The sequence below is a fragment of the Gigantopelta aegis genome, chromosome 8 (assembly GCF_016097555.1).
Source record: "Gigantopelta aegis isolate Gae_Host chromosome 8, Gae_host_genome, whole genome shotgun sequence".
NCBI classification, from domain to species: domain Eukaryota; kingdom Metazoa; phylum Mollusca; class Gastropoda; order Neomphalida; family Peltospiridae; genus Gigantopelta; species Gigantopelta aegis.
In genome coordinates this window covers 44,227,349-44,253,059 of record NC_054706.1, presented here as the reverse complement: position 1 = coordinate 44,253,059, position 25,711 = coordinate 44,227,349, and the positions used below count along the sequence as shown (strand labels likewise).

Here is a 25,711-nt window from a genome sequence, read left to right as displayed (position 1 = left end):
AAATCATCAGTTACAACCAATTAAATCTGCAATTGATCACAAAATACCAGATGATAGTTAATGGAAACAAGACAGAATGACCGTTCTGATCATGTGACAAATTTGGCACCAAATAAGTGTTTTTTCAGTCGGGAGATTGCCAAATCCATAAAAAAATTAAATGTTTTCATTGCTCAAATAAAATATAACTTTTGTGTGTATCAAACATACAAATGGATATAAATATGGGACAAAATAGAGGCTGTTAAAAATACTGTTAAATTATGTTACGGTAACTGTCGTAAGCTACTGAAGTTTTTCGTCAGTTGCTTTTTTTTTGTACACAACGCGGCTTGTTTTCTTTGTGCAGATTGATCAATTATTTTTTAGTGGAAAAAAGTGCATTTGGAAATAGGGGAGATAGGTGCTGTAAATTATAGTATGGTGTGGGAAAATAAAGGGAGCAGACGAATAAAGGAGGGCGGCAAAATGCAATAGCTGGGCGGGCCACCCCACTTAAATGGAGCAGCAAGAACACTGTAGGACGTAAAATGAAGTTGAGCTACTACAACTGTTATGACAAACACGTTCAATATACGGATATTGAGCATTCTAAACACGAAAACGTCTTAGTATGTAATTTTATTTTAATTGTTATAGCAGAACTGTTGGTGGGAAATGTTGCAATAACAGCAAATACAGGATAATTCCATAATAGTCTAATCTTTTTATACTTTTTAAACATGTTCACTGTAATTTGGATATTGATACATTTAGTACAATACTTTCTCTTTTCTGGTCTCACTGGTTTGGTGGCAGTGGAAACTTTTGTTTAGCTCAGTTTCATATTTCAACCAATCCAGAAGCAATTAGTCTTTGTATAACCACTTCTTACATCAGAGAAGTAGGGGCCTTATTGAAAGACATGGGACAAATTTCCTGTCAAATACGTTAACACCTGAAAAGTGGTGTCTCGGTAGAAAATGTTGCCTTCACGGTGCAGTTTTCAATAACCACTAGATGTATGTCAATCTTCACTGTGCAGTTTTCAGTAACCACTAGATGTATGTTAATTCTCTTTTTCAGGACATTTTGATAGTTTGTGGACGATGACTGATGATGAGAAACGAGGACAGAAGACTCCGCTGTGTCGTACTCCCACATCCGATCTCCTCCAGTTTGCAGCTCAGTGTCTCATCACACGCCCCCCTGAGGAGCCAACCTCTCAGATCGCAGATCCGAATACAGCTGCAGGTGGCAGCCAACAGGGATCACGTAAAGCCGATACCCTGGCTGCCACCAGAATGTCGGACTCCGACCAGAGCACGGACCTACTGGAGCTGTTGAAGGGCGGCTGGTGGAAGGCAAGTCCAGAACAGCTGCAGGAGGTGAGCAGGTCTCTGAACGTTCCAGTCTCTGGTCGAGCGACGCCATGCAGTGACGGCCAGACGACATCGACAGACGACAGTGTCACGAAAACAGACAGCTCGGTGTCGACGGATGATCCAGGAATGACAACGTCATCAACTCTGGATCACACAGCAGAGATGGAAAATCTGGTCACCACGGCGACATCATTTGATCATACACTGGACAGTGGTCCTACAAATGACCAGCAGGCTGTATTCACTCAAGTGGAGGATTCAGACACGGTCTCTGAATGGCGTGGCAGCTCTGGAGATGTTCACAACTGTATGGCCTTGGATATAAAGGATCTTTCTGAAGACCAAGCTGTTGGAGGGCAAGAGAATAACGCGGTTTTGGATGTTTCCTATGATGGGATGTTCCAGCGTGGGAAACCATTGGAGACAAGTTCCACAAGATCTGGGTCGGAGTCCCATTCGGGTACGCCCACACCATCACCAAAGAAATCACGATGTCGAATAGCTGCAAAGTTCAGTTTTCCATTGGCCAAACCAAACTGAGAAGTTTTTTCAGATTAGTTTAGGCACCCAAGTTGATGTTTCCCAGAAGACCCCAATAACCACAATATTAGCTTAGTGCGATTTTTCTAGAAAATTTACTTTTTGGTAATATCATTCTTAAAATATATTTAACAAAGCAAACCTTATGGGGAAAGGATTTTTTTTTTTAAATATATGCTCAGTTTGGTTTTTCTTAACCCATGATTCAGAAAAATTAAGTACATAATAAAATAAAAATAAATGCTTTCTTTCAAAATTTATGAATGGGCTAAGTAAAGTGACAATACTTTTGTGTTAAAATGATAGATTTTGCAGTTAAGGTTATTTCGATGTTACGGTAAAATTTTAGAACAGTCGCTTAAGCACAATTTTGAATTTTAAGCTTGAAAGGTCCCCTACTCCAATTATACATGGGAGAATTTTCTCCATTTATATCTGGATTTACAGTTTTCTACTAAAGTAGAATAATTTAGTTTCAGCTGATGTTTGTATTTTATCTTATTTTAGTGTGCAGAATGAAAAAATATTTGGACAGATAATGGTTCTTAATTATGTAGCACAATTGTCTTGATATGTGAAAAAAAAAATGATTTGTAGGTGATGACATTTTAAATATTTTGTCTTAGTAATACTACAGATGAACATTACCAGTTACCAAATAATTTTGGTAGAATATTTAAACATTGGAAGAATGTTTGAGAAAAGTTGTTTTGATTGGCATTGAGCATGGTTGGTGAAACATAAGCCAATTTATTTCCTTCTGTGCCAGTTTCTTGTCTGTATGCTAAATGACGATGACAGGTAACAAATTAAGAACAGCTTGAAAGTTATTTTGGTATGGACATTGTTGCTACCAAAATGTTAACAAATATAATTAAACTTGATAGTTCACAAAAACTGAAATCGAACCCAATGACCACTACTTGAATGGTAGGCCACATTACAACAAACTAAATATATTTAACGGTAAATGGAAATAAAATATGACATCTTCAGAATGTTTTAATGAATTTTTTAAGTTTTGCCATGTCAGGTCATGGAAATGTCATTTCTTAAATGTTACTCAGCATCTGCTTTGTTAGAGCAGAAAAACCCTGAACCTAGAATCCGTTACATATTCTGTATCGGATGACTGAAGATATGACTGTTTTTATCTTCATCTTGTTCAGTTGAGCAACATGTGACTGTTCAAAGACCATGCAAACGCAGCCGTTCAAATTGCCGTCTGCAGCACGAGTCTTGATCATTGTCGTCTTACTAAACCCCAGAGGTGTCCATGAGATTGACATTTCCAAAGACTTGGCAGCTGGTATGTTTTTAAGAATGCCGAGTCAAAATTCCAAATTCTTATATAGGAGTATTCTCTAAATTATATAATGAAATAAAAAACTGTTTTGATTAAAAATAAACTAATTATACTAGTATGTAAAAAGAGAAAATCAGTCCAGATTTGTTTTAAACAAATTAAAGTGATAATTCAGTTTATATTACATTAGTAAGAGCATTTGTTTATTAATGCATTTAGTCATGTTATGGCTGTTCGAGTATTGCTGCTATTTTCTATTTATGCATTTAATCCATCAAAATAAAAATGTTCAGGACTAGAGTAAGTTTTTACTTTCCAAACTCCAGATGCTCAAGTTTGTGGTTTTCTCAAGTCTAGCATTTATATGATCCTGTGTTAAGCCTAGACAACTTTTTATTAGTACCAGTATGCAATTATAAAAAAAAAAATCCATTTCAGTTCATTGTTTCTATAGAAGAGTTGGTTTCTATTAGTTTGAAATGGTAAAAACAAATTGATCATAGATGGTAATGAAATGACTAGAAACAAAACAATATGTAAGTTTTAAATATTAATTTTGCCAAACCCAAACTTTGTGGGCATGTATTAGGCTATGGATGTGACCAAATTGGCAATGCACACTTTGACTTTGTTATTTTGAATCAGATCGTTTTTAATGTCTTTTTCCCCAGAAATTGTTAATATTACTAGTTAGGTAGTAATATTGTTACAACTGTGTATTGTTTGAATATTGGACATGCTACTCAACTATTTACATCTATTTTCTAATGAATATTTTGGAAATGTATTTGTGATTATTTTTAATAGTTATATTTATTTAGTATTCAAAATGTATGTTGCTCGTATAATACAGAAAATGTAATTTTTTTTCAAAATTAAGTGCTACTGAAAGGTACTACAGGTTAAGTTCATTTCTGACCAGTACATTAATTTATAGAAAGGTTTTCTTACCCAAAATGTTATTGTGTAAAGTGATAAATATAAGTGTATGCATGATTTTTTTTTGTAAATTACGATGTTATGTGGCGTCAAAACTATAAAATTGATGGAGCAGTTAAGTTTCTAATTTATGTAATGGGTTGGGCACTTGCAAATGACAAAAAAGCCTAATTGAATTGTGTAGAAAGGTACTGCAGTACCTACTATTCCAAAGCTTGGTTATCCGAAGCCAGATTGCAAATATATTTATACCTCCCAACCCTAATCAAACATGAAACGTGTTAACGTAAACAAGTTTAACATACACCATGCAGTTTTAAGGCAGGTCCCATGCTAAGTCGTCTGATCTTTGATTTTTATTGATTTGCCATACGCTTTTTACCAGCAACCAAACAAGCAGTGAGTAAATGCAATCAGAAATGCTTTATTCAAGTCTGTAACCTACTTTTCATCACTCTCACTGATTTATTTATTTTAATTTTTTTCGAAAAAGGTCAAATTTGATATTGGCTCAACTTCCTTGTGATTAGTATATAAACACAATTATTTTTTAGAAGACTTTCTCCTAATATTGATTTGATCTGATAAAATTTACTGTATAGTTTTAAAAATAAGATGCTGTCCACATTTAAATATGAATCGAGGCTCTCCTCGCCCCACCTGACATATTTTTAGAGTTAATACCATTACTTACACAATATCACACCAGTTCAGATCTGCTATAATGAGGCAGTGATAATCCGATTAGTTAATATTTAATGTACCCTGTATACACCAAGCAATGCATTAAATTCTAATTTATCAGCTCCATCAAACCATCTCTAGTATTGGTTGAAAGGCACACAAAATATAAAAAAGATTTTCACAATTAACATTAGTTTTAAAATGTCCAAATAATCAATTGATGGATGGTAAAAATATTGTACATTTTTTAATTGAGCTCCCAAGATATTACAAGGTAAGCCACAGAACCAGTGATCTCCAGTGTTTACTCTTTTTGTTAACATTAATAAATACAAATTAATGGGACTACTGTACCAGTACTTTCTCTACAACATACTTCTGTTTAATATACCTTTGTAGCTGAAGTATCATGTTTGAAGAAATTGTATATTTTAGGCAACAATGGTGCAAGCACGAGTCTTATTGAAATAAATAGCTTTAATCAACCTGAAAATGTTTTGTTTGTAGATCACTTATTTGTAGTAGGCCGCCCTGGACTAGAATACCGGCACTTAACACTGATGATCAATCATCATTAATGATTGAGACCAAGGAAAAAATTTAAATGCCATTATGCATCTAAATTCAGGCGCTGAACATGTAGAATTCCGTGATACTGTTCAGGAGTAGCCTATTCTAGCATGTTTCTGCTTAATATCGAAATAGTTGCTCTTCAAACACATACTTAAGTGAACACATGTTACTTGTTTGCATGTTTTAGGTATGGAGATGAGTATCGTACTTTAAGAAAGTTTAGGGTTGGAACGTAGCCCAGTGGTAACGTGCATGCCTAATGCGCAGTCTGTCTAGGATCAATCCCAGTTGGTGGGCCCATTGGGCTATTTCTTCGTTCCAGCCCAGTGCACATTGACTCGTATATCACAGGCCATGCATATAAAATATCCCATTGCTACTATGGAAAAATGTAGTGGGTTTCCGCTCTATGACTGAAAATAATCATATGTTTGACATTCAAGAGCCGATAAATCAATGTGCTCTAGTGGTGGTGTTAAACAAAACACTTAAGAAAGTTTATGAACATGGCCAGAGTAACAATGTGCCGAATTTCCTATCTGTATGGACATTTGAATGCATTTGATATACTGGCAAGCAAGACGTAGCCCAGTGGTAAAGCTGTCAGTTTGGGATCGATCCAAGTCAATGAGCCCATTGAGCTATTTCTCGCTCCAGCCAGTGCACCACGACTGGTACATCAAAGGTCATGATATGTGCTATCCTGTCTATGTGGTGCATATAAAGATCCCTTGCTGCTAATCGAAAAGAGTAGCCCATGAAGTGGCGACTGGTGGTCCTTAACCAAAAATAAAATGTGTTGAGTGTGTTGTTAAATAAACCCATTTCCTTCCTTGATATACTGGCACAATTTTATTTAACATCTCATTTGAAAAAACAAAACAAAATATCTATACAAGTTTTATTGGCAACAATATTGGTATTTCTGGTATTGGGTAAACAACAATGCTAATTCTTGCTGTCTACAAAGTACCAAGCCTTTTTCATTTCATTTGTGCTTTTATTCAATTAGTAAGAAGTCTCTGTAGTGACTTTGCAGCTCCTCATTAAGTAAACAAAATGTGCTCAAGTCTGGATTAATCACTATAATATTGTCACCCGGTTCAGGTTTCTGAAAAGTCTTTTTTTTTTTTTTTTGTGTGGTGTCGCTTGCACAAGTTTAGTTTTGCGTTACCCATTCATGAAAATTCGCATATCACAGTTGACAGGTTATGCAAAAATTAAATGGGTTACCTGAATGTTTTTAACCCATAAATAGTTTACAATTCTTAGGTGTGTGGTTATTTTGGTCAATCTCTGAACCAACTGTTGCAGTTAATACATTCGTGGTAATCGACAGCAGCTGGGATGCTGGAAATTTCTTTGTTTCAGTGCAACAGAATTCGACTGCTATGTGATCATTGTAAATAATTTCCAAGTAAAATTAGTTGAAATGATGATAATCTTTTCCTTCTACCAAATTCAGTGATGCCAAGTTTGTCTCAAAACCACCACCAGTCAAACCCTGAAATATAAAATAAAAATTGTCAAAAAGTCCAGTACCCTACAATGTGTGGTTGTTGCATACAGAAATATGCCAATGAACCGAGTATATAACCAGGTGGAAATGTTTTAGCAATTGCAAGATTATCTACATGTACTAACACAGGATGGTGCATATAAAAGAACCCATGCTACTAATGGAAAAATGTAGCAGGTTTTTCTCAAACATTGTCAAAATTACCAAATGGTTGACATCCAATAGCTGATGATTAATATATTGATGTGCTCTAGTGGTGTCGTAAAACAAAACTAAACTTAACTCTTTTTTCACAACTACTGACAACAAACCATCAAACTCGGTCTTTGATAGCCCTAAACTTCACTTGGCTTAACTGGCTGTTTTTATTAAAATAGATTCATCAACACGTTAAGTCACACAGTTGTTCAACAATATAATTTGAACTTTTGGGGCACTCTGGTCAGTGATTGGAAACCACAACTGACAGAACTTGTACACTGTACTGAACAAACACATAGCTCATGATGTCATATCTGCATCATCGAGTAAACATGTTATTTTAACCTAAACCTAACATTATTAATACTAAAACAAAAATGTATTCAGACTGAATACAACAAACATAGTATTTGATAAAGATAACAATCATATCACACCGTTCAGCTGGGTTTATACTTTTGACACCGTTACCCGCCATAATACACTAGCAAATGCCCGCAGCCAGCATTCACCAGCGCATAGGTTTTTATTTTAAATGCCAGCGAGCACGTGCCGTAAACCGGCGCATGTCGGCATAAAAATTTCCAGAGTTCAATTCTGTTGAACTTTCAAGGTGTGCGCTTGCAAACGCCAACAAATCAGCCAATCAGAAGTAGCCACATCATTCCACAACACATAATAGGGAGTGCAATGGACTGGTTTGACAGACATGCAAAACATGCCAAACATAGATGAGAGGTTAATCAATGACTTTCAAATGTTTAAGTGTTTTTATGTCCCAACTCTGTCCAGTTTTAAAGACCAAGTGAAGAAGGAAAATGCCTGGAGAGCGATTGGCAAGGCATTGGTCTGAGATTCTAGGAAATGTTCTACAATTTAAAATTAATGGACTCGGATTGTACTAACTTTGGTGTACTCATTCTCTGATTGGGTTTTTCCTCCTGTCTCAACCATTGCTCCGCATCTGCAAACGTTGATTTACATTTGGGACAATGACACTAAACACGTGGTCATGTCTGCCGACAGTCACCAGCTGATGCCGCTAAACGGCGTTACATATGCTAGCGTATTACGGCAGGTGACCGCATCAAAAGTATACACCCAGCTTTAGCTTGTACATCAAGCTTAACACCAACCATCCACTGCTGAGGATTAACTGGCTGAATCATTTAGGTTAGGTCCGAAGGGATCCTGTCGTGGATTATTAATTTTGTAAATATTCCTTGCGATTTTAACCAATTTTTCAATTAAAAAAAGAGAAGAAGTTAAATTGGCAGTCATGTTTAAAATTTAATGAATTCAGTTGGAGAATGCACACCAAAGTGTGAATTTGTGGAAAACAATTAAAAACGACCCAATAAATTCTTGCTTGATGCACGGTCAGTTCAGGATTGACCCCCACCGGTGCACCTGTTGGGCTGTTTCTTGTGTCAGCCAGTGGATCACGACTGGTATATCAAAGGCTGTGGTATGTGCTATCCTGTCTGTGAGATGGTGCATATAAAATATCCCTTGCTACTAATGGAAAAATGTAGCAGGTTTCCTCTCCAAGACTGTCAAAATTACCAAATGTTTGACATCCAATAATGATTAATAAATCAGTGTACTCTAGTGGTGTCATTAAACAAAACAAAACTTCCAATTTCTTAAATTAAATGTAAATGGACTGTAAAACTGTTTTAATCTCCTCCCACAGCATTGATAGTGAATTAGAAAGAAAGAAATGTTTTATTTAATGACGCACTCAACACATTTTATTTACGGTTATATGGCGTCGGACATATGGTTAAGGACCACACAGATTTTGAGAGGAAACCCGCTGTCGCCACTACATGGGCTACTCTTTCCGATTAGCAGCAAGGGATCTTTTATTTGTGCTTCCCACAGGCAGGATAGCACAAACCATGGCCTTTGTTGAACCAGTTATGGATCACTGGTCGGTGCAAGTGGATTACACCTACCCATTGAGCCTTGTGGAGCACTCGCTCAGGGTTTGGAGTCGGTATCTGGATTAAAAATCCCATGCCTCGACTGGGATCCGAACCCAGTACCTACCAGCCTGTAGACCGATGGCCTACCACGACGCCGGTCTGATAGCGAATTAATAAATTAAGCTGCAGTTGCAGTATTCTAGGGTGGAGGTGCAAGTCAAACGAGCAACTACCATATTCCAAAGTTCATATACAATGATCTTCGCCCAGAAACACTTAGCTGACCAAAATATTACACCTCCACACTAAACTGAAATAAATTCATTACATTTAGCTGTTTCCTGAGCACCTGAACTATACATTTGTGTTTTAAAAACACAGAGTTTTCCTGTAATTAATCATTCAATGATTGTAATATTATCACTTACCATTTTGACACACACAACAATTGGTGGCTTCACATTGGTATAGTAAATTATTGGAATCTTTGGTTTTAACTTTTCCTGCAACATGGAAGAAAATGTGTCAGGTTTACAATTTTTAGTTGCACCATGATTCATAAAAACGTTTTGCTGAAACCAAAAGAAATAAAGAAATGTGAATCTAGTTTTGTAATTCAAATTTGAGAGTTTTTGTTAACATGCTGAGAAACAGGACCATTCTTATTCCAGTAGAATGTGCTGTTACAATCCATGAAAAATAAAACCAATAACAACTGAAAACGTAGATGTAATGCAGCTGATTGGTTGTACATAAAAAAGAAATATAAAAACCATTTATCTTGGTTATTAGGCAGTGTAAACTATTTGGATGGTCTGGCTATTTTACTATTTTGTCAAATTCAATGTTTTTATGATTGTCTAGGTGTTCGTACCAGCTCAATATGCAAGCAGAAATAGCATGTACCTCAGAAACAAATGACTTTAAAAATAAAACCAAAAAAGCTTTACTATTGTTAGAACAAATAAAACCAAAAAAATCAAAAGTTCCACATAATAATTTATTTTCATATTATATGCAACTAAGGTGCACATGCCTGAGCTGTATGTTTATATAAGACAATGATTGATGCATTATTGTTAAACAGTATTGAGATGGCCCTGCACCTACATATATGTTGGGGGGTGGGGGTGGGGGTGGGGAGTAACACACCTTTGACTCTTCGTATATGTAGAACCCTTTAGAGATCTTCTTACTATCCACATCACAAAAAGCCACAACCTGATTAACAGAGAACAAAACAAAATTACAAACAAATTGGATTTTTGTGCTAGGGTGTCATTAAGATGTTCAGTATTCATATATCACTAGAATTTTGTTAACTTTCATGCAAAAATACGGTAAGGTCTTGTGTAATGCAGAAGAAATTATATATATATATACTGATGGAAAGAAATAAAGGATCACACAGATAGCAACAAGAAATAATGACTGCATCAAAAATCAATTCATATTGTCAGAAGTTGACTGGGAACATACAGGCAGCTCATTCATCACTACAGACATACAATCCCACATTACAACTTGGTGTGAAATACAGACATTACTACGCTAGGTGTGAATTAAATTTGGTCTACAATTCGATGTGTTCCCTTATTTCTTTCCATCAGTATATATATATATATATATATATATATATATATACACACACACACACACACACACAGAGAGAGAGAGAGAGAGAGAGAGAGAGAGAGATTTTCACAGCCTATGATATACATGTATTGGCTGTAGATCACTGGTTGCATTGAGAATTAATCCACTGAGGAGGCTTGAACCTATTACTCTCCACACTAAACTTAGACTCCCTGACATACAACCTACCTCATCCCACTCCTTGACATACAAACTACCTCATCCCACTCCCTGACATACAAACTACCTCATCCCATTCCTTGACATACACTCCCTGACATAGTACTACCTCATCCTATTCCAAAGTACCTCATCCTATTCCCGGACATACAAACTACCTCATCCCACTCCCTGACATACAAACTACCTCATCCTATTCCGACATACAAACTACCTCATCCTATTCCCTGACATACAAACTACCTCATCCCACTCCCTGACATACAAACTACCTCATCCTACTCCCTGACATACAAACTACCTCATCCCACTCCCTGACATACAACCTACCTCATCCCACTCCCTGACATACAAACTACCTCATCCCACTCCCTGACATACAAACTACCTCATCCCACTCCCTGACATACAAACTACCTCATCCCATTCCCTGACATACAACCTACCTCATCCCACTCCGACACACAAACTACCTCATCCCACTCCCTGACATACAACCTACCTCGTCCCACTCCCTGACATACAAACTACCTCATCCCACTCCCTGACATACAAACTACCTCATCCCACTCCCTGACATACAAGCTACCTCATCCTATTCCCTGACATACAATCTACCTCATCCCAATCCCTGACATACAAACTACCTCATCCCACTCCCTGACATACGAACTACCTCATCCCACTCACAGACATACAAACTACCTCATCCCACTCACTGACATACAAACTACCTCATCCCACTCACTGACATACAAACTACCTCATCCCACTCACTGACATACAAACTACCTCATCCCACTCACTGACATACAAACTACCTCATCCCACTCACTGACATACAAGCTACATCCTCCTCTTTATGTACAAAGTACTTTTACTCCCTGTCGTACAGTTACATCCTACTCGCTGACATACAAAGTTATATTCTACTCCGTAACATTCAAAGATATACATGCTACACTGACATACAAAGTTACCTTCTACTCCGTGACATTCAAAGATATGCATGCTACACTGACATACACAGTTATCTTCTACTCCGTGACATTCAAAGATATACTACTTCTACTCCGTGACATTCAAAGATATACATGCTACACTGACATACACAGTTATCTTCTACTCCGTGACATTCAAAGATATACATGCTACACTGACATACACAGTTATCTTCTACTCCGTGACATACATGCTACACTGACATACAGAGTTATCTTCTACTCCGTGACATTCAAAGATATACATGCTACACTGACATACAGTTATCTTTTACTCCGTAACATTCAAAGATATACATGTTACACTGACATACAAAGTTATATTCTACTCCGTGACATTCAAAGATATACATGCTACACTGACATACAGAGTTATCTTCTACTCCGTGACATTCAAAGATATACATGCTACACTGACATACAGAGTTATCTTTTACTCCATGACATTCAAAGATATACATGTTACACTGACATACAAAGTTATATTCTACTCCGTGACATTCAAAGATATACATGCTACACTGACATACAGAGTTATCTTCTACTCCGTGACATACATGCTACACTGACATACAGAGTTATCTTCTACTCCGTGACATTCAAAGATATACATGCTACACTGACATAGTTATCTTCTACTCCGTGACATTCAAAGATATACATGTTACACTGACATACAAAGTTATATTCTACTCCGTGACATTCAAAGATATACATGCTACACTGACATACAGAGTTATCTTCTACTCCGTGACATTCAAAGATATACATGCTACACTGACATACAGAGTTATCTTCTACTCCGTGACATTCAAAGATATACATGCTACACTGACATACAGAGTTATCTTCTACTCCGTGACATACATGCTACACTGACATACAGAGTTATCTTCTACTCCGTGACATTCAAAGATATACATGCTACACTGACATACACAGTTATCTTCTACTCCGTGACATTCAAAGATATACATGCTACACTGACATACAGAGTTATCTTCTACTCCGTGACATACATGCTACACTGACATACAGAGTTATCTTCTACTCCGTGACATTCAAAGATATACATGCTACACTGACATACAGTTATCTTTTACTCCGTGACATTCAAAGATATACATGTTACACTGACATACAAAGTTATATTCTACTCCGTGACATTCAAAGATATACATGCTACACTGACATACAGAGTTATCTTTTACTCCATGACATTCAAAGATATACATGCTACACTGACATACAGAGTTATCTTCTACTCCGTGACATTCAAAGATATACATGCTACACTGACATACAGTTATCTTTTACTCCGTGACATTCAAAGATATACATGCTACACTGACATACAGAGTTATATTCTACTCCGTGACATTCAAAGATATACATGCTACACTGACATACAGAGTTATCTTCTACTCCGTGACATTCAAAGATATACATGCTACACTGACATACAGAGTTATCTTCTACTCCGTGACATACATGCTACACTGACATACAGAGTTATCTTCTACTCCGTGACATTCAAAGATATACATGCTACACTGACATACAGTTATCTTCTACTCCGTGACATTCAAAGATATACATGCTACACTGACATACAGAGTTATCTTCTACTCCGTGACATACATGCTACACTGACATACAGAGTTATCTTCTACTCCGTGACATTCAAAGATATACATGTTACACTGACATACACAGTTATCTTCTACTCCGTGACATTCAAAGATATACATGCTACACTGACATACAGAGTTATCTTCTACTCCGTGACATTCAAAGATATACATGCTACACTGACATACAGAGTTATCTTCTACTCCGTGACATTCAAAGATATACATGCTACACTGACATACAGAGTTATCTTCTACTCCGTGACATACATGCTACACTTACATACAGAGTTATCTTCTACTCCGTGACATTCAAAGATATACATGCTACACTGACATACACAGTTATCTTCTACTCCGTGACATACATGCTACACTGACATACAGAGTTATCTTCTACTCCGTGACATTCAAAGATATACATGCTACACTGACATAGTTATCTTCTACTCCGTGACATTCAAAGATATACATGTTACACTGACATACAAAGTTATATTCTACTCCGTGACATTCAAAGATATACATGCTACACTGACATACAGAGTTATCTTCTACTCCGTGACATTCAAAGATATACATGCTACACTGACATACAGAGTTATCTTCTACTCCGTGACATTCAAAGATATACATGCTACACTGACATACAGAGTTATCTTCTACTCCGTGACATACATGCTACACTGACATACAGAGTTATCTTCTACTCCGTGACATTCAAAGATATACATGCTACACTGACATACACAGTTATCTTCTACTCCGTGACATTCAAAGATATACATGCTACACTGACATACAGAGTTATCTTCTACTCCGTGACATACATGCTACACTGACATACAGAGTTATCTTCTACTCCGTGACATTCAAAGATATACATGCTACACTGACATACAGTTATCTTTTACTCCGTGACATTCAAAGATATACATGTTACACTGACATACAAAGTTATATTCTACTCCGTGACATTCAAAGATATACATGCTACACTGACATACAGAGTTATCTTTTACTCCATGACATTCAAAGATATACATGCTACACTGACATACAGAGTTATCTTCTACTCCGTGACATTCAAAGATATACATGCTACACTGACATACAGTTATCTTTTACTCCGTGACATTCAAAGATATACATGCTACACTGACATACAGAGTTATATTCTACTCCGTGACATTCAAAGATATACATGCTACACTGACATACAGAGTTATCTTCTACTCCGTGACATTCAAAGATATACATGCTACACTGACATACAGAGTTATCTTCTACTCCGTGACATACATGCTACACTGACATACAGAGTTATCTTCTACTCCGTGACATTCAAAGATATACATGCTACACTGACATACAGTTATCTTCTACTCCGTGACATTCAAAGATATACATGCTACACTGACATACAGAGTTATCTTCTACTCCGTGACATACATGCTACACTGACATACAGAGTTATCTTCTACTCCGTGACATTCAAAGATATACATGTTACACTGACATACACAGTTATCTTCTACTCCGTGACATTCAAAGATATACATGCTACACTGACATACAGAGTTATCTTCTACTCCGTGACATTCAAAGATATACATGCTACACTGACATACAGAGTTATCTTCTACTCCGTGACATTCAAAGATATACATGCTACACTGACATACAGAGTTATCTTCTACTCCGTGACATACATGCTACACTTACATACAGAGTTATCTTCTACTCCGTGACATTCAAAGATATACATGCTACACTGACATACACAGTTATCTTCTACTCCGTGACATTCAAAGATATACATGCTACACTGACATACAGAGTTATCTTCTACTCCGTGACATTCAAAGATATACATGTTACACTGACATACACAGTTATCTTCTACTCCGTGACATTCAAAGATATACATGCTACACTGACATACAGTTATCTTTTACTCCGTGACATTCAAAGATATACATGCTACACTGACATACAGAGTTATCTTCTACTCCGTGACATTCAAAGATATACATGCTACACTGACATACAGAGTTATCTTCTACTCCGTGACATTCAAAGATATACATGCTACACTGACATACAGTTATCTTTTACTCCATGACATTCAAAGATATACATGTTACACTGACATACAAAGTTATATTCTACTCCGTGACATTCAAAGATATACATGCTACACTGACATACAGAGTTATCTTCTACTCCGTGACATTCAAAGATATACATGCTACACTGACATACAGAGTTATCTTCTACTCCGTGACATTCAAAGATATACATGCTACACTGACATACAGAGTTATCTTCTACTCCGTGACATTCAAAGATATACATGCTACACTGACATACAGTTATCTTCTACTCCGTGACATACATGCTACACTGACATACAGAGTTATCTTCTACTCCGTGACACATTCAAAGATATACATGCTACACTGACATACAGAGTTATCTTCTACTCCGTGACATTCAAAGATATACATGCTACACTGACATACACAGTTATCTTCTACTCCGTGACATACATGCTACACTGACATACAGAGTTATCTTCTACTCCGTGACATTCAAAGATATACATGCTACACTGACATACAGAGTTATCTTCTACTCCGTGACATTCAAAGATATACATGCTACACTGACATACACAGTTATCTTCTACTCCGTGACATACATGCTACACTGACATACAGAGTTATCTTCTACTCCGTGACATTCAAAGATATACATGCTACACTGACATACACAGTTATCTTCTACTCCGTGACATACATGCTACACTGACATACAGAGTTATCTTCTACTCCGTGACATTCAAAGATATACATGCTACACTGACATACACAGTTATCTTCTACTCCGTGACATACATGCTACACTGACATACAGAGTTATCTTCTACTCCGTGACATTCAAAGATATACATGTTACACTGACATACAGAGTTATCTTCTACTCCGTGACATTCAAAGATATACATGCTACACTGACATACAGTTATCTTTTACTCCATGACATTCAAAGATATACATGTTACACTGACATACAAAGTTATATTCTACTCCGTGACATTCAAAGATATACATGTTACACTGACATACAGAGTTATCTTTTACTCAGTGACATTCAAAGATATACATGCTACACTGACATACAGAGTTATCTTTTACTCCGTGACATTCAAAGATATACATGTTACACTCAGACCTGTCAACCCTCCCGGATTCCGCGGGAGTCTCCCGGTATTTGATCAAATCTCCTTTAACCTGTGCGGGAGACAGTTTCTCCTGTTAAATGACATTTTTGTAAGCATAAAAAAAAATCGATCCTCTTTTGTCACAATAACAGAAGGGAAGTAACTCTGCCTTTTTTTCTCATTCGGAAAATGTCGACTACTTTCGGTTTCCGAGAATGTAACAGGCCGAATTGTCCCGACTGTTTAACCTTTGCCGAAGTGAGAATTGTGGGATAGCCTATTTATATTGTTAAAAAAGCACATGGAGTTTATAAAATGATGTGTTATTATAATGTTTGTTGTCATCGTAATGGCTACGAAGCGTGTTGCCGCTAATTAAACAGGCTGTGTATTGACATTCAGTGTTGCCATAAAAAAAACAAAAAAACTATCCAATTTAGTTCCAATAGCCGATGATAAGATTAAAAATCAATGTGCTCTAGTGGCGTCGTTAAATAAAACAAACTTTACTTTTAATAACACCTCTGAATTGTAAAATGTCTTCCCACTGGATTACATAATGCAACTATGACAAATCTGAACTGCCAGACTCCCGAGTTGACAGCGATACACACGATGTATGTTAAAATCACATGTCACAGCAAGATAACGAAAAGACCAATTAGCTGTATAAACATACTTGTGTCAGTTAATTTTGTATGTTTGTGCGGTAAAATGTTGGTTATAAGGGTACACTTCAAGAAATTATTTTTGTACAATTAAAAAATGTTGTGTTCGACATTGACATAAAGTTACTCACGGAAATGGGTATAATTCCGGTATATTTCACACGATGTCCGTAAAGAGGTTTTACTTATGATTAATGAAAATACAATGTTTATTGCATCATTATAATGATTTTAAATCAGTACCATGCCACCGTTCCTCATTATAGTAAAAACTGAATATTAATTTATAAGATTTATATAAATGTCTTTGGTACTTAGTACACTAACCACAAATGATAATGTAACGCAACCTGTAAGGCTGTAAGTGTAATACCGTAAATGTACTAATTAAATTTTTTATTTCTTGTTCATGTTCTTAACATTTTTGAATAAAAATTTTTTTTTTTTTTTAAATATGTATTAAATCATAATAATATTTAAACTTAAAAAAAAAAAATAATAATAATAATAATTTTTTTTTTTTTTTTTTTTAATGCCAAGATCTAAAGTTAAGAAGTATATATGACATTATAAAGTATTCATATAACTTATTGTAATAATGTTTTTTTTAAATCTTGCGATTTTGGGTTAAATTGTGTGAATTTAAAAAATCTCCTGCTTTTTGACCAAATCTCCTGCTTTTTCAACACACACCTCCTGCTTTCTCTTGACTAAAGGTTGACAGGTCTGGTTACACTGACATACAAAGTTATATTTTACTGTGACATTCAAAGATATACATGCTACACTGACATACAGAGTTATCTTTTACTCCGTGACATTCAAAGATATACATGCTACACTGACATACAGAGTTATCTTCTACTCCGTGACATTCAAAGATATACATGTTACAAAGTTATATTCTACTCCGTGACATTCAAAGATATACATGTTACACTGACATACAAAGTTATATTTTACTGTGACATACAAATTTATATCCCACTCTAACATACAAAGTTATATTCTACTCCGTGGCATACATATGTTTAACATTGCAACTAAAACCTGTATTAAAGATGCACAGTGACCTTTTTTTGGCTCTTTTCATCTAATGATCTAAAAAACTTTCGCCCTTGTTTTCCTGCATTCCAAATACTGAACGTGTTCCATTTGTGTAGGAGCTGCTGCTGAATAAACTGCACTCTCAACTGCCATATTGTTTCTCTGAAAAAATAAATTACATACGGTGTGCCATATTGTTTCTCTGAAAAATAAATTACATACTGTGTGCCATATTGTTTCTGAAAAAAAAATTACATACTGTGTGTCATATTGTTTCTCTGAAGAAAAAAAATTACATACTGTGGTGCCATATTGTTTCTCTGAAAAAAAAAAAAAATTACATACTGTGTGCCATATTGATTCTCTGAAAAAACTTTTTGCATACTATGTGCCATATTGTTTCTCTGAAAAAAAATAATAATTACATACTGTGTGCCATATTGTTTCTCTGAAAAAAATGATTGCATGAGTGTCATACCTTTTCTCTGAAAAATTGGTTAATACATATTTTGTATCAAATGTTTTATAAAAAAAGATATATACTGATGGAAAGAAATAAAGAGATACATCAAATTGTAGACCAAATTTAATTCACTACTAGCATAGTAATGTCTGTATTTCATACCAAGTTGTAATGTGGGATTGAATGTCTGTAGTGTTGAATGAGCTGCCTATATGTTCCCAGTCAACTTCTGACAATATCAATTGATTTTTGATGCAGTCATTATTTCTTGTTGTAATCTCTGTGATCCTTTATTTCTTTCCATCAGTATATATAGTGAGCCTTATTGTTGCTTTAAACATTACACTGTGTACCATACTGTCTCTTTGAATAAGATATTCCACATGGCATCACATGTTCTTAGGCAACAGAGAAGAAACCAGTTTTTTCCACAGTACATGTATTCTCTTTTACATGTACTCTACCTGTCGAGATATATACCGGTTGTGAGAGAGAAAGAAAGGAATGTTTAAGAATATTGCAGCACACTGCTTAATTAATGGCGTATGGCGTATGGCTTTCTCAATGACAACTCTAACACATGGGATGAAGAATCTGCTACTACCACTGGATTCCGAGACCATGGCAATCTTGTGACTCCCTGCATCTCGGACAACTTCTCTACCACTGAGCCACATCCCATCCCTGCCCGTACAGGTGCTTCTATCAATGGAGGTCTGTGAATACGTACTCCGATACTGAAAACGTGGCAGCTTCAGCATGGTATCTGTACACCAGGAGGCAGTCATCAACTCGAATTATCTCCCCTCCCAGCTCCAGGTGCTTGTAGAAGAATATCAGATCTTCCGGCACTCCCTGTTACAAATTTTATGTATTCTTTAATGATTTTTTATTTTATTTCAAACAGAAAAATAATACCTACATGTAAAACTGTAAGAACAGAACACATTTTAAAGGGGCGTTCTTATTATGCGATTAGTCGAACCAACTTGTCGCATACGATCAAACTGTACTGTGAGAACACCTCAATCGGAATGACTTTAGTCTTATACGACAAGTCGTGTCAGAATTGCATGGATTAGAACATGTTCTATTACTCATGACAAAAATCGTAAGCTCTCATCCAATCAAATCACATTAAAGTACAACTGTTTAGCTTTGTCACTTCCGTTTTTTTTAATTTGCTTCTAAACATGTCAAAATGTCCGGATTTCATGGGTCCACATGTAGTCAATAATTGTTTTATTACATAATGCCATCAGTAAATTGTTTACACTCATGTATTCTTTGTTTCAGTGGACATTTATATGCACTTACATTTCCCACAAAATATTTTTAACCTGACAAGCTTTGTCTTCCCACACACACGATTCGAGTTGCTACAACAAATCGCATGCGACAAGTTGATGCAACAAATCTCATGAGAATGTTGCTTTAAAGGAATATTATTAAGAAAAATAAGTGTTATTTTTTGGAAAGATGCCTACATGTACATCAGTATTCCTATATCAATACATGCATTTAAAAATAGCAAAAAACATTACAAATATCTATCAAAACCGATTACTTTATGAACTGAATTGTGACATGACTGCCAAAATACAATTATATGACCTGCAGTTCACATAGAAAATTATGGATTTCACCAGCGCCAGTATTGTAACTTAGATTTCCTTTAAAGTAAAAAACAACTTTGAAAATAATATTAAACCATTTAAAAAAAAAAAATACAGGATTTTACAAATTATTATTACATCTGCACTCATTCTATCAGTTGATAGTAAGCATTTTATATCTTAATTCAACCCATTTGTGAGAATGAATTGGACTGAAACATTACTAAAATCTGAGTCAGTGGAGGCTGTAACTGCGGTATAGACATTTCACAGCCTTAATCTAACATATGCTTACAGGTAGGTGTCATTAAACAAACATTCATTTTCTCTCCATTTCTTGTCATGTGACCAGGTACTTTCTTCTTTTTTCACTTTCCATTAAAATCTGAATGAGACCGGTATAATGAGGCGAAACATGCTTTAGAGTTTGAGTTTGTAATAAGTATTCCAAAAAGAAAATAACATTGTACAAATGATAGCAAAATAAACAAAAATGTTTTTGTACATACTTTCCCAGCTTCATCAAAAGCACCAACAGTATTGAAGACACTGCGTGACATAAACCATGACGGCATTATCACTGTTGGCCCATGCGAGGTATAAATCTGAAAAATACACATAAAAAGTTGTTATGTGCTTGAACTGTGATGAGTTGTAGGATCTGTCCCCTGCAGTGGACCCATTGGTTTACTTCTGCAGTTGACATACCAAATTCGGTTTCCTGAATGCACATTGACACACAGTGATGCGTTATGAACTGAAAGTGGTTTTCCTGACATTACCTGTTGACACATCAAACACAAAAGCACAATGAAGGAAACTGTCATGCATACACCAAATACAGAACTTTATGATATAAGATAAGGGTCCCATTGCTGTCACCTAATGTCAGTTATGGGACTGCACCATTGTTTTCTTATGACATCTTGGAACAGCATTGAAGCACTTCATAACTGACGCTGGTGTAGCATCAACTGGAAGTGACTGTCCTCAATGTGCATTGATTAACATCAGACCGGCGTCGTGGTAGGCCATCGGTCTACAGTCTGGTAGGTACTGGGTTCGGATCCCAGTCGAGGCATGGGATTTTTAATCCAGATACCGACTCCAAACCCTGAGTGAGTGCTCCACAAGGCTCAACCACTTACAACGACCAGTGATCCATAACTGGTTCAACAAAGGCCATGGTTTGTGCTATCCTGTCTGTGAGAAGTGCAAATAAAAGATCCCTTGCTGCTAATCGGAAGAGTAGCCCATGTAGTGGTGAAAGCGGGTTTCCTCTCAAAATCTGTGTGGTCCTTTACCATATGTCTGACGCCATATAACCGTAAAATAAAATGTGTTGAGTGCGTCGTTAAATAAAACATTTCTTTCTTTCTTTGATTCACATCAAGGGTGCTGGGGGCCAAGTTCAGCTAAACTAATCAGAAAAACATTTACGCGACTGGTTGTGCCTGCTACTTTTTTTTTTTTTTTAAAGCAATAAAATATGGTACAGCTGAATGGGCAAAAGACCATTTCACTGACTGTGAACTCTTACGAATTGCTAACCATTAATCTCTATTCGGGATAGACAACCCACACAATTCATACACCTTTTCCAAAACACATTAAAACATTTTCCAGATTTACTTACAGCATGTGTATAAAATCAGAAATTCCCGATTTGCTTCTGAATATTAATGACAGCGTGAAAAAGGAGATCACGTTCGGGCAACGTTACACAAGTTAACGAAATTTGCTCATTATAAAACTTTTTCAAAACTTGCACACAAAATAGTTTTTTTCCCATACTTTTTCAAGACCTGGAAAATGAAAAATATAAATTCCATACTTTCCAAGGATTTCCAGATTGAGTACGAACCCTGAACCCAGACAGCGGAGCTGCAAGCTCAGAACAGTGTACTTGATCCGTAAGTAAATGTATTCTCAGAACAGTTAAGTTTGTTTTGTTTAACGACACCACTAGAGCACATTGATGTATTAATCATCAGCTGTTGGATGTCAAACATTTGGTAATTTTGACAGTCATAGAGGAAACCTGCTACATTTTTCCATTAGTAGCAAGAGATCTTTTATATGCACCATCCTACACTGGCTGCATGGAACGAGAAATAGCTCAGTGGGCCCACCACCAATGGGGATCGATCCTAGACCATCCATGCATCAGGCGTATTCTGAGAATAGTGTACTTGCACAATCTTAAGCGGCTGTAAGCATGGATATAAACTCTAGAAAGAAAGTCAACTAAAAACAAATATGTGGTCAGTGTGCTTGCTGTATCCACCCCCCCCCCCCCCCCCCCCCACACACACACACACACACACATGCAGGGCTAGCTCTCGCACTCGCCAAATTCACCAATTGTAAATTTTATTTTAATTTGGCAAAATAATTTCATGAAAAAATTTATATTTTCTGCAGCTTTTAAATTTTGATAGATAATTTGGAAAATGTTTCTGTGGACCCAGAGTTAGTCCTGCATATGTAACAAAACAGCCTGCTACAATGAATGATAGTAGTAATAGTAAATAGCCTGGGTTTCCCCAAGTGACACAGCGTACCTGTGTGTACAGCTGTTCATGTGACATCTCATTTGCCCAGGCTGTAAATCTCAGTGTGGAATCTGGAGGTTCTCGTACAAACCTGCAGCCAACAATCTGCCACGAATAAATAACTGAGAAAATCATTTACTCCAGACTCCTCAAGCATAAAACTATAATATTTCTGCTTCACCCTGTAGATCCCATCTTGTTTAACTGCAAGTGGATTTGAATTGTTAACAAAGAAAAAGCAAAATTAATTTTGCAAATAATATTGTGACTTTTTATGAGATGGTTTACATTAAAAAGGAATAATGTTTGTTCAGTACACCCATATACGTTACACCGATCGTTTCACATTTCAATATGCACAAACAGGGATGTATCTATCCATATGAAAATAAAAGGTGAAATGATCTTTAAAAAGTTGAAAACAGTTTAATGTAATCAAATCAAATCCTAGCAAGTTTGTGAAAATTACTTCATGTCAAAACAAAGCTCAAATCTAATAAAAAGCTGAAACATCACATGCCTGATAAGTTTATTTTGTTTACGACACCACTAGAGCACATTGATTAATTAATCATCAGCTATTTGATTTCAAACATTTGATCATTCTGACATGTAATCATCAGAGAAAATCCACTAAATGTTTTTCTGATGCAGCAAGGGATCTTTTATATGCACTTTCTCACAGACAGGAAAGCACATACCACAGGCTTTGACCAGTTGTGTGCACTGGTTGAAACAAGAAAAAAAACCCAATCAGGTGAATGGATCCATCGAGGTGGTTCGATCCTGCAATGCAAGCACCTGAAGCGAGCACGCGACCGACTGAGTTAAATCCCGCCTCTACCAACATTGTGTTCAAGATTTGTGGTCACAATTAAACCCTGATAGCATTTCATTCTTGTCAGCAACTTGTCAGCTAGTCAACCCTGTGTTCTTTTAAGACAGTCGACTACTGAATACAAGATTTGTGGTCACAATTAAACCCTGATAGCATTTCATTCTTGTCAGCAACTTGTCAGCTAGTCAACCCTGTGGTCTTTTAAGACAGTCGACTACTGAATACAAGATTTGTGGTCACAATTAAACCCTGATAGCATTTCATTCTTGTCAGCTAGTCAACCCTGTGGTCTTTTAAGACAGTCGACTACTGAATACTAAAATACAGGTTTGGCACTTTTTTCTTTATTTTGGGACTTTTTTTCTGTACATTATTTGAAGGTAACATTCAGACAGGGCCTCCCAAATATTAGAACAACTAGAAATGCATTGTCTATACAGACACCTACATGTACATGTATATTCTAAACAAGAAAGTGTATTTGGTATTTAATTTTAGTTGTTGAAAATGCTGTTAGTCAAAAACAAATTACAAAGGTAGCAACTCAATACAGTAAAGTAGAATAATTTAATTTATCATTGTCAATATATTATGATAATCTTTGCTGCCCATGATGGTTGACAGCTACTTGTGATATGAACAATACTCACAGCCTTTGGGTTTTTCTTTGACGCATCTAGCTGCTTCAGAATTCTGTCTTTGTACATCTTGTCATCCTTTAAAAATAAAACTGTATATATATAACAATGTACAAAAAATCTTATAATAGGAAAAGTTTAAAACACATTCATTACAATTTTTTGTTTACAATTCGGATGCCACCGAGGCTTCAAAACACTTTGCTAAGAACAAAACTCTACATGTATGCCAGTGGGCACTTTGGTTTCGGTTAGGGACTCCCAAGATGTAGTGATCCATGGGAAGAGTGTAGACTAATACAGACCTAGGGTGAGGTAACCGAAACAAATTAAGTTTGTTTTGTTTAACGACACCACTAGAGCACATTGATTATTAATCATCTGCTATTGGATGTCAAACATTTGATAATTTTGACATAAGGAAACTCACTAAATTTTTCCATTAGTAGCAAGGGATCTTTTATATGCACCATGCATCCCACAAGCAGGATAGCATATACCATGGCCTTTGATAAACCAGTCATGGTGCATTGGCCGGAACGAGAAATAGCCCAATTGGCCCACCCACAGGGATTGATCCCAAACAGACCGCACATCAAACGAGCGCTTTACCACTGGGCTACATCCCGCCCCTGTAACCAAAACAGTGCTGAAGTCATACATGTAGGTACTGAGCCACTACGCTCACTCCTATACGCCACGATACCATGTAGGTATTGAGCCACTACGCTCACTCCTATACGCCACGATACCATGTAGGTATTGAGCCACTACGCTCACTCCTATACGCCACGATACCATGTAGGTATTGAGCCACTACGCTCACTCCTATACGCCACGATACCATGTAGGTATTGAGCCACTACGCTCACTCCTATACGCCACGATACCATGTAGGTATTGAGCCACTACGCTCACTCCTATACGCCACGATACCATGTAGGTATTGAGCCACTACGCTCACTCCTATACGCCACGATAACATGTAGGTACTGAGCCACTACGCTCACTCTTATACGCCACGATACCATGTAGGTACTGAGCCACTACGCTCACTCTTATACGCCACGATACCATGTAGGTATTGAGCCACTACGATACCATGTAGGTATTGAGCCACTACGCTCACTCCTATACGCCACGATACCATGTAGGT

The 25,711-nt window shown here is 36.5% G+C and overlaps 2 protein-coding genes across 7 annotated transcripts in view; one reads left to right on the top strand and one right to left on the bottom strand.

The window, feature by feature from the left end:
- The window catches only part of LOC121378288 (meiosis regulator and mRNA stability factor 1-like), a 50,572-nt gene extending 45,253 nt beyond the window's left edge, over nucleotides 1–5,319 (top strand). For all 4 annotated transcript variants that reach the window (XM_041506390.1, XM_041506388.1, XM_041506389.1 and 1 more), the window contains one exon: nucleotides 1,066–5,319. In XM_041506390.1, the coding sequence (XP_041362324.1) occupies nucleotides 1,066–1,904 (839 nt within the window). In that variant the 3' untranslated portion in view covers nucleotides 1,905–5,319. The remainder of the gene's footprint in view (nucleotides 1–1,065) is intronic.
- Nucleotides 5,320–6,297: 978 nt separating this feature from the next.
- LOC121380123 (UDP-GlcNAc:betaGal beta-1,3-N-acetylglucosaminyltransferase-like protein 1) overlaps nucleotides 6,298–25,711 on the bottom strand; it is a 31,558-nt gene continuing 12,144 nt past the window's right edge. For 2 of the 3 annotated variants that reach the window (XM_041508895.1, XM_041508897.1), the window contains exons 5-12: nucleotides 24,568–24,633; nucleotides 23,089–23,184; nucleotides 21,034–21,129; nucleotides 19,639–19,763; nucleotides 18,472–18,607; nucleotides 10,210–10,278; nucleotides 9,486–9,560; nucleotides 6,298–6,910 (exon numbers count right to left, since the gene is read on the bottom strand). In XM_041508895.1, coding sequence (XP_041364829.1) covers nucleotides 6,830–6,910; nucleotides 9,486–9,560; nucleotides 10,210–10,278; nucleotides 18,472–18,607; nucleotides 19,639–19,763; nucleotides 21,034–21,129; nucleotides 23,089–23,184; nucleotides 24,568–24,633 — 744 coding nt within the window. In that variant the 3' untranslated portion in view covers nucleotides 6,298–6,829. The remainder of the gene's footprint in view (nucleotides 6,911–9,485; nucleotides 9,561–10,209; nucleotides 10,279–18,471; nucleotides 18,608–19,638; nucleotides 19,764–21,033; nucleotides 21,130–23,088; nucleotides 23,185–24,567; nucleotides 24,634–25,711) is intronic. The other variant, XM_041508896.1, reaches the window with a different exon arrangement.